At 42.0% G+C, this 10924-nt stretch overlaps 1 protein-coding gene across 2 annotated transcripts in view; it reads right to left on the reverse strand.

Moving 5' to 3' along the window:
- BUB1B (BUB1 mitotic checkpoint serine/threonine kinase B) overlaps positions 1-6834 on the reverse strand; it is a 52626-nt gene extending 45792 nt beyond the window's left edge. The window contains exons 1-2 of one of the 2 annotated variants that reach the window (XM_045900361.3): positions 6589-6834; positions 3121-3267 (exon numbers count right to left, since the gene is read on the reverse strand). In XM_045900361.3, the coding sequence (XP_045756317.1) occupies positions 3121-3267; positions 6589-6623 (182 nt within the window). In that variant the 5' untranslated portion in view covers positions 6624-6834. The remainder of the gene's footprint in view (positions 1-3120; positions 3268-6588) is intronic. The other variant, XM_045900362.3, reaches the window with a different exon arrangement.
- Between the last annotated feature and the right edge of the window lie 4090 nt (positions 6835-10924).

Here is a 10924-nt window from a genome sequence, read left to right on the forward strand (position 1 = left end):
GAACCACAATTATGAAGCTAAAATGGTGATTTCAGTATGAGATAATGAGGCGATTATCTACAGAAATGGTGAAAAAATAAAATCTAAGACAAAATAAAATCAGCAATCCTCCCAATGTATCTACAGATGCAATGCAATCCAAACAAAATCTCACAAGACTCTTTTCTAGAAACTGACAAGATGATTTTAAAATTTGTTTGGAAAAGCAAAGGACCAAAAATAGCCAAAATAATTTTGAAAAAGAACAACAAAAGTTGGAGAACTCACTCTGCCCAAAGTCAAGATTTATTATATAAAGCTAATCAAGAAAATGTGTAATTGGTGAAAGGATAAGCAATTAGATCAATGGAAGAGAACAGACAGGCCAGAAATAATCCACACATATACAATCAAATGATTTCTTTTTTCACAAGGGAATTTTCATAGAGCAATTCAGTGGGGGTAAAGAAAATAATCTCTTCCAACAAATGGAGGCAGAACAACTAGAAATCCTTATGGGGGGTGGGGGAAGAACTTTTACCCCAGCCTTACACTATACACAAGGATAAATTTAAGATGAATCATAGACTGAAACATAAAAGCTAAAACAATAAAGCTACTAGAAGAAAACACAGGAGAATATCTTTGCAAATTTGGATCTCTGCAAAGATCTAAAGACAGAAAAAACACTAACCGTAAAAGAAAAACAGTAATTCATTAAACTTCATCTAAATGAAAAACTTCTGCTTATCAGAAAACACTCCCATGAAAATAGGTAGCCATGAACTGGAAGAAAATGTTTGTAACACATTATTTGATAAAGGTCTTATATACAGACTATATAAAGGTCTCTTGTAACCCAATTTTAAAACTGGGCAAAATGTCTGAACAAATATACCACAAAAGAAGATATATAAAAGGCCAATAACCATGTGAAAAAGTGCTCACATCATTAGTCACCAGGGAAATGACAAATAAAACCATAATGAGATACTATTACATATCCACCGAAATGGCTAAAACGAAAAAAGACTGACACCACCATATACTGAAGTGGATTTGGAGCAAGCGAACTCTCATACATTGCTGACAGAAGTGTAAAATGTTATAATCTCTTTGGAAAACTGCCAGTTTCTTAAAAGTTAAACACACGTTTATTCTTTGACCCATTAGTTCTATTCTAAGAGAAATGAAAATGTTCACAAAAATCCTTGTACAAGAATGTCTACAGCAGCTTTATTCATGAAGCACAAAACTGTAAAGCATCTAATGTCCATCAACTGATAAATGGATAAACAAATGGAATACAGCTCAGTAATAAAAAGGAATAATCTACTGATCATGCAACACGAAAGGCCTAATAAAACATGCTGAGTGAAAGAACCTATGACCCCATTCATATAATCTTCTAGAATAAGCAAAAATAACCTATGATGATAGGTATCTGATCACTGGTTGCTTCATGAGGAGCGGAAGAACGTTGATTGGGAATGGGCATTGAGAGAACTTTTGGAGGTAATAAAAATGTTCTCTGTCTTGAAATGCATGTCAAAATTGATTAAATCATAAACTTAAAAATCTGAGCATTTCATAGCATGTAAATTATACTTTAAGAAAAAAATCCCAGACCTTAGTAACGGACTAAATAAAATTAGGATGAGAGGGCAACGAGTAAAATCATTCAAGTGAGTTTTGGTACCATTAACCAAAATGGAAAGGTCATTTATGAGAGAAGAGATTCAGTATTTAATACACTAGTGATTATATATTACAGGTAGATAAAAAGACATTTAGAAGGCAAATAAGAGACGTAAACAGTAGTTAAACAATCCTGAAAAACGTGAATTTGTAAGGACACATAGAGCAATGAACAAAAGACTTAGGTAAAATGCAGTAGGAAGCCAATAAGAAAAAAGGAAGGTTAGAGAAGTGGAAACACTAGTAAAATGTCACAGAAACCAGGAAGAAGAGTTAAGAATAGAATACCACCATCTCTGAAATAAAACTCAATGCTTTTAAAGATCCAATGAGATGAGTGAGGATATTCATTACATTATAACCCGAAGTTTTGAAATTGCCTATGACAGTGAAATTTTTTTGTCAGAGATTAAAGGTAGAAACTGATGCTTTAGTTCACTTTTTTGAAAAAAGTGTATTTATCAAAACAGGTATTAGTCAAAGGAAAGCAAGTTCTGTGGGTCCATTTGAATAACGTAGTACAGTTGACCCTTGAACAACATGGGTTTCAACTACACGGGTCTACTCATATGTGGATTTTTTTCAAGTAAATAGTGTACAGTACCGTAAGCATATTTTCTCTTTATGATTTTCTTAACATTTTCTTTTCTCTAGCTTACTTTATTATAAGAATACAGTATATGATATATATAACATACAAAATACGTGTTAACTGTTTATGTTATTGGTAAGGTTTCCAGTCAAGAGGCTTTTAATAGTTAAGTTTTGGGAGTCAAAATTTACACGTGGATTTTCTACTGCACGGAGGGTCGGCACCCCTAATCCCTGTATTGTTCAAGGGCCAACTGTAGTATTTTTCAGCTTCTCTTTTTTCAGACTTCATTAAATCATTCATGAGAAACATTCTAGTATAAATTTAATTTCTCTCGGGTTTATATTTTCTTTGGAGATCACTATTTCTTTTTGGCATACTCTCAAAAATGCTTTCCTAGAAGGTTAAAAATTGAGTACACATGCAAGATAGCAGATTCCCCTCTCCCTCACTACTCGGAATCCAAGGAAGCAATTTCTTTAACTGATTACTATTAAAGAGTTAATTCCATTTAGAGATCCAGCATGACATTATACTTTTGATAAATACTGTTTAATATGATACTTGTTTTACTTTGCTTCTCATTGTCCCCTGTATAAGATCTATTTCTATTGATACAAGAGTTTGGCTGCTCCATAATGAAATGAAATCCTATAGCTCTTGTTCTTAATCATACTCAAGGAGATCTTTAGGTAGCTGTTGTGTGATGAAAAAGCAGGTGGCGAACAGATTCTCACACTATCAATTTTTGAAAAGTATTTCCTATGCCAATCTGCATGGATCCACATCTCCATTACCATCCCGCCTTGAGGATGAATGATGACAGGGTGATCCCCCACCGTTCTACACACCGTTTCTGCTGCTGAAGAGTAGCGTTAGAGGCAGATTCTTGCTGCGCCAACGCGCCCTGAAGTGTGGACATGATCCGCCCCTGCCTTAGCGGTTGGACATTTTCTTTACTCAGCTCCCACTCATCTCCCTCCAAGGACATGGCTTCACTGTAAAGAGAGAAATAAAAGTAAACTTCATACTTACACGTATATGTAAGTATATATATAAACATATATATGTATAAGTATTATTAAATCACTAGATTATTGTAAATGTTTTCAAATAAGTGATTATTCATGATCTTTGGGCTGAATATGGTGGGCTGGCACATGAGTAGTGTTCTTACACTCCTAAGTGTCTGAGCCTTTCTGTGACCTGGATTCCAAGTTTATGGCTGTAGTATTGCCTAACAGAAGAGAGAATCTAACTAGGGTACTGTGGACAGTTATAAGAATAAAGTTTAAGGCAGGAAGAAAAGAAGGGGAAAAAATTATAAATTTGGCAACGCAGACAAAAAGCAGTTCTATGCTTACCACTAAATGCATCATCTCGTTTAGTTTAAAATTAGCAAACCGGGGTGCCGGGGTGGCTCAGCTGGTTAAGCATCTTACTCTTGATTGAGGCTCAGGTCATGATCTCAGGGTTTGGGGACTGAGCCCCACGTTGGGCTCTGCTCAGCATGGAGTCTGCTTGTCCCTCTCCCTCTGCCCCTCCCCTTGCTTGTGAGCTTGCTCTCTCTCACTCTCAAATAAATAAATAAATAAATAAAATCTTTTTTAAAAAATAAGCAGTTTGTCAGACTAACACCCCATGTTTCAACTGGTGACTTAAAACTGAAGTGTATATGTATATACAGGTAGCCCAGAGCAGAAGCAGACAAAAATACAATTTACTGGTCACAACTGCCTCCGCCCCCCCATTCCATCAAGCCTACTGATGGGGAAATTCCCACAAGTTTTTTGGAGGCAATCACCATATGGGGTATGTGCTCTGAACTTCAGAGCTCTGCAACTGACAGATAGAAGCCTACTTCTGTCTGAGAGACACCATCTCTGGGCTTAAAACAGAGAAACAGGCACTAATCTTAGAAATAAAGTGAAAGTTACATGTGACCTCAGTCTAGATGAGAGCTGAAAACACTCAAGAAGGTAAACTGTAAGTGATTAATAATTTAGGTTGTAACTACTCACATCTTTTTAACCATATTGTGTGAATCTTATAATTGTAAGGGCCTTGTCATTTATTTTCACAACCCCGATGGTCTAATATAGGATCTGACTCTAGTAAGCACTGAATAAATGTTTGCGGAGTTCATCTGAATGTCTTCTCTTGATCTTGAAATAGCAATTAAACTACCTCAGCTAATGTCCCAAACTGAGCTGGGACTGCTCCCCTCCCTCCTTGCTCCTCTTGCTTCCTTCCAGACCTGCTCCTCCCACAGTCTTCCTTCATCTCAAATAAATGGCACTTTCATTTTTCCAGTTGCTTACCACTAAATGCATCATCTCGTTTAGTTTCCAGTTGCTCAAGCCCAAATCACAGTGCCAACCCTGACACCCCTCTCATTATCCCCCACCTCCAGTTACTGGCAAATCCTACTAGCTCTACCTTCGAAATAGATTCAGAAATCAACCTCTTATCTTCTCCACTGTTTCTAGCCTGGCTCAAGCTAATATCTTCTCTTGCCTGGATTATTTTAATAACCTCATAACTGGTCTCCCTGCTTTCATCCTTTTCTGCCTTAGTCTTTTCAACACTGCAGCCAATGATCCTATTGAAACTCATACCAGATCCTGTCTTTCCTCTGCTCAAAACCTTCCACTGACTTTTGAACCAGAATAAAAACCAAGTCTTTACAATCTTCACATCCTTGCCTTTACCTCATCCTTCATTTCCTTTTACTCTTCTGGTTCACTTGGCTCCAGCTACTTGCCAGGTGCAGCTCCCTCCCCTAACCCTAACCCTCCAAATTTCTGTACTTCCCCCAGATACGTGCTTGACTAGCTCTTAAGTTTCCTTCAAGTCTTTTTTTTTTTTTTAAAGATTTTATTTATTTATTTATTTGAGAGAGAGAGAGAGAGAGCAGAAGCAGGGGAAGCGGCAGAGGGAGAGGGAGAAGCAGACTCTATACTGAGCAGGGAACCCAACACGGGGCAGTTTCCTTCAAGTCTTGACCCAGATGACACCTTCTCAGTGAGGCCCCCTGTTCAAAACTGTCTAAAATTGCACCAGTGCCCCTGCTCCCCATCGTTTTAGTTCTTTTCATACTGACCATCTAGCTTTTAGTTTATTTTTCTTGTTTATTGTCTGCTGCCCCCACCCTCATCCCACCCCAGAAACTAAATTGCACAAGGGCAGGGATTTTTGTGTCTTTTGTTTATTTGCCATATTTAGTGCTTAGGAGGTAGTCAATAAATATTTGTTGCACGAGTTAAAGAGTTCTCCACACGGCATTTATCTAAGTATTGTGCACCCCATAATGAAAATGCGTAGCTTGGGGTGCCTGGGTAGCTCAGCAGGTTAAGCATCTGACTTGGCTCAGGTCATGATCTCAGGGTCTTGGGATGGGGCCGCCCCCCCCAAGGGCTCCCCACTCAGCAGGGAGTCTGCTTGTCCCTCTACCCCTACCCCTGCTCATGCTCTCTCTCTTTCACATTCTCTCTCAAATAAATAAATAAAATCTTAAAAAAAAATAAAATGCATTCAGAATTCCAACCTAGAAGAACTGATATGTATTTATATAAGGAAAAGCAGCAAGCATGCAGAGAAGGGCTTTTTATATTTCTAAGTATGCCATTGACATGGAAGCACCTACCATTTGTTTGGCACTTATTTGGAAGCAGTTACTTTACACATACTTTGAATTCATCAGCATTTTCAGTATTTAAAAAAAAAAGACAACTGTGATTTTATTTACAAGATTACAGTATGATTTCAATTTAAGTAGCAATTTATTATATCTCTGCTATCCTTTTTTATTTAAATTCAATTTAATTAACATATACTGTATTATTAGTTTTAGAGGTAGAATTCACTGACTCATCAGTTGCATGTAACACCCAGTCAGTGCTCATTAAATCAAGTGCTCTCCTTAAAGCCCGTCACCCAGTTACGCCACCCACCCCCCACCAGCATTTTCCGTACTAAGATGAGTCCAAGGTCAAAGAGCCAGCAAATGGCTGAGCGGAGATACACAGACCACACTATAAATTCCAAATTCTTTGTGCCATTGGGGTCGCACAGACTCCTTTGCTTTGAAGCTGGGTGCAGCAGGGTTCTCACGTGCCCTCACCCCACCGAGGTCGATGCTAACTAACCCCGTCTTCACCTCCGACCCTTGCGCCCAACTCCAGCAGGAAGGAGGCTCCAGCCGGGCCGCTCTTCTCCCGACCGTGTTCCTCTGGACAGCTCTGAGCGGAGCCTCTGTCACCGGCTACACCATCGGGTCTCGCAGGCAGAGCTCCCGGCAACCTTTCTCGGGTACCTACCTCAGGGCACCCCCTTCCTTCTTCATCGCCGCCATCCTGCATTCCCGGTTCAGGCCCTCGTCCTGCCGCAGGCCTTTCTTCAGGGCCGCAGACCGCCTGGGCTTCCTTCTGCAACTTGCCCTTCGAGGTAACGAAGCGACCAGAGGGACAAAAGTTTGCCCCTGCCTCCTCGGCAAACCAGCCACCTCGAACCCTCCAAATTTCAAATTTAACGGTCCCGCGCGGCCGACGTGAATACGCCCCTCCGCCCCTTCGTACTCGCGTATCTCCCTCTCTCCGCCAAGGAATTCTGGGGCTTGTAGTTTATCCCAGGTTTAGTCCACGCAGTCGCGATGCATAATGGGAGTTGTAGTTTCCGGGGAGTCCGTGGCCGCTCAGTAGGCGCAGGTTGAGGCAGTGTAAATTCTCTGCAAGTGCTCTAAAGCAAGTCTCTGAGCCCATCGAGGGATATTTCAAGCACCAGAATTTCTTTGATGTTTTGAGCATAGAGAGATACCTTTGAGTGCTTGCCCTTGGCTTGAAACTTCTTGGGTGGCTGGCCAGGCTGAGATCACCCCTTGCTGTCTGATTCAAGTTGCTCCCACGTCTAGAGTTCTTAGGGCACCCTGACCCAGCTGTTTCCTGTCTAATTTTGAATTCAGAAAAGCTGGACTCTAGTTCTGTGAAAATCGTAACAAGTGTGCATCCTTAGGCAAAGCCATATAGTCTCTCTGACCTTCAAATTTCTCATCTCTACTGCACAGTCCACAGGCAGAAAATACAGCTATGTCTCATCTCCCAAGGTTTGGCGTCTTTTCCTCTTCAGGGCAGCAGCCTCCACTGGCACTGGACTCTTAGTCCCCGTTCCAGTTTCCTGAGGAAGAAAATATGGTGGGCTCAGTTGTGGCCAGGGGAGCAGGGGCTTTTGAACAAACCCAGGTACGAGGGAGTCATCCTCCTGTGAACTTGAGGGTGGTGAGAGGTGGCAGTTCCCAGAGAGGGGAGCTGGGAGTAGGTGTTCACTGCTCCTTGCCTCTTGGTTCTCAGATTTCTCCACCATTTTTTTAAAGATTTTATTTTTAAGTAATCTCTACACCCAACATGGGGCTCGAACTTACAACCCCGATATCAAGAGTTGCAGGCTCTACTGACTGAACCAGCTGGGTGCCCCTCCACCATTTTCTCATACTATGTAAGCTCTTCTTTCTTCCACATCATCAGGACTCTTGATTGCAATGGAATGGGAATCCAACCCAAACTGACTTCCTCAGAAAAGGGAGTTTATTGGCTCATATATGAAAGACTTCAGATGACACTTAACCCAGGACTCATGTGGTGTCACCAGGACTGGGACCCTCTCCATTTCTCACCTGTGCTCTTCTTTATGTTAGTTTATTGTCATTCTCCGTTGAATAACAGCTATAGGACTTTGTCTTTCCAGGTTCAAGTTCAGACTCAGAAGTCAATCTCATTTGCCATGCCCCCCTACCCCCCCCCCCCGCCCCCATCTTTGGAACTAGCAGATTCAGGGCTCTAATTGTTCAAGCCCAGATCATGTGTTTCATCTTGGGAGGAGAGAGGGGAAGGGGTGGTTCCCTACAGGAAATTTTGGTTTCTCTTTACTTCTAAGTGTTTTACATCCAAAAAGACTTCCTGGATTATGGGAGAGGTGATATATGGGATTCTCTCTTTGGCTCATTTTATCTCTCACCTCACACCAGTACTGACCTAGCCCCTCATTTCCTTTTCCCAGAGTGTCCTGTTCACTTCCACAACTCCTTAATTCCGTTTGCTTCCTATAAACCATCTTGGAAGATGTAACGTTTGCTCTTTTGATCTGTTTTGCTCATAACCTAGTCAGAAGCTCCATAAATTGTGGTACAACATGGAACACTTTCAGGCTAAACTCTGCTTGTTTCACCAGAGAAGGGAGACAGGTTTTTTTTTAAAAAAAGGTATGACAGAATGTGCTGTATGGTCTTACTGGGAAGGCGAGTTCTTGTTGGGCTGGACTGTGGCTGAGTGTTGATATGTCCCTCAACAGCACTCACTGATCGTGAAGAAAGTCAGGATTAAGCTCATACACATTTCTGGTCCAAGGAGGGTAAGACAGAGGCTCAGCCTGAGTCCTTCAATGTGCCGGGCATGGTGGGACACAGAAGATGTGAACAGTGAACCAGACACAGCTCTTGTCCTCTAGCAACTTCAGGCTAGTGGGAGAGACAGACAAATAAACAGGTAATTTCACTACATTGCTGCCACAACCAGAGGTAAATAAACACAAGAGGCCATGGAGGCACATGGAGGACCTTCCAGCCCAGGCGTGGGGGAGAGGAGGAGGTCAGGGCAAATTTTGTAGAGAAGATGGCCAACCTGAAAGGTAGGGGAGGTTTGGCACAAACTATTGAGCAACACAGGCTGAGTCGCAGCTGAAGTTTCTCTCTAGTATGTGTCCACTTCCTCTTCATTCCCCACTCTCTCCACTGACTTCCTGTACCCAGAGCTCAGCCCTTTAGACCTCCGTGTCGGCCCACTAAAACTTGCCTGTCCTGTGTGCTGTTCTCTCTCACCTAGCTATCACATTGAAAACAGGAACTAAGTCACACTGAGATGTTAATAGCAGTTAATGCTTTACTGCAGTATTTTCCATATCATGTTCTAAGATGTTAGCAGATGTTACAGGGGAATAAAAGGTGTGGTTTTCAAATAAGTTTCTGAAATGCTGACTTACATGGGTATCTTTACTGAAAGGCTCCCTCGAGCCTTTAATATGCCAACGTGCACTTTGAATCTCTAAGGGAAGGTACCCCTTCCCTTTTAGTTTTCTATTGCTGCTGCAACAAAATACCATAAACTTAGTAGCTTAAAACAACACAGATTTATAATCTTACAATTTGACATGTCAGAAGTTTGCCTCGAGCCTCACTGGGTTAAACAAGGTGCTGCTGGACTGTGTTTCTGGAAGCCCTTTGGGAGAATTTGTTTCCTTTTTTCCAATTTTTAGAGGCATTCACAAGTATTCCTTCGCTGGTGGCCCCCTTCCGACATCTTCAAAGCCAGCAACACGCATCTGTCTGATTTGGTTTCTGTATTACCATGTCTCTTTCTCTGACCATAGTCAGGAAAATCTCTCTGCTTTTAAGGGCTCATGTAATTATATTGGACCCATCCAGATAATCCAGGCTAACCTTTCTATCTCAAAGTCCTGACTGTTAATCACATCTGCCAAGTCCCTTTTGCCACAGGTTCCATGGATTAGGACATGGACATCTTTAGGGGCCACGATTCCACCTATCGCGGGGGTTGCTAAAACATCTTGGTGTCTCTGAACTCATTTGGCCAAGCTTTTCGCATATCTTTCAGAACAGACTTTGGGCTCTTTGTATTTTTTTTTTTAAAGATTTTTTTTTTAATTTATTTATCTGAGAGAGAGAATGGGAGACAGAGAACATGAGAGGGGGAGGATCAGAGGGAGAAGCAGACTCCCCGCTGAGCAGGGAGTCCGATGCGGGACTCAATCCTGCGGGACTCCAGGATCATGACCTGAGCCGAAGGCAGTTGCTTAACCAACTGAGCCACCCAGGCGCCCAGGGCTCTTTGTATTTTAACAGTCAGCCCCAGGAGAAGAAAATTCATAAAGGAATAAACCTTAATGGTGGAATTTCAGGCACAGTGGCCACTGGTAGCAGTTGGGGACTAGCAAACCCTGCGTTTTTACACATTTGCTTTACATGCAAAGCCATACTTAATCTGCATTAGTGGCTGTTAGAGGGATTTAGTTGTCAGAAAATCTATGACCTCTCGCTTGGTCTTGTGGAGATGTGTGTGTTCTTGATTATCAAAGGTTGATTTCCCCCAATTTTGCCTTCGTGGATTATATGAAATCCTACTTTAGCAGGCTAACCACTGCAAAGATGAAAACCTCTGGGTCTCCCCAGGGAACCCTTGGATGGCCTGATTGTTTACTGTGTAACCATAAGAGGAAGGAGGGACTGTCTGGGGGTGGGAGGAAGGTCAAGAGAGACTGAATGGGGGTGTGTATCTTTAGGTCCTGAAGGAGACCACATCTGGGAAAGCAGAATCACCCTGCTGGCCTTTACCCCAGCAACAGATCAGCCAATCAGGGCAGGAGCTGCATCTTGTCTTTACCAGTGATGAGGTGTCTTGAGGTAGAAGAACCAATGAGAAGGAAGCATAATAATCCAAACCATCTTGTGTTTGCAGGAGGAAGGGAGGTGAAGGGTGAAAAGATGCGTTAGCCCAGGGCTGGGGACTACTGGCAGCTACCCAGTTGCATCTCACAGTAGCTGTTGCTGACAGGGGATTAGGGAATGCTCCAAGGAGCTGGGCTTCTCTC

This window comes from Mirounga angustirostris, unplaced genomic scaffold (assembly GCF_029215605.1).
Source record: "Mirounga angustirostris isolate CCGP_5_RB_7025 unplaced genomic scaffold, mMirAng1.0.hap1 SCAF_9, whole genome shotgun sequence".
Classification (NCBI taxonomy): Eukaryota; Metazoa; Chordata; class Mammalia; order Carnivora; family Phocidae; genus Mirounga; species Mirounga angustirostris.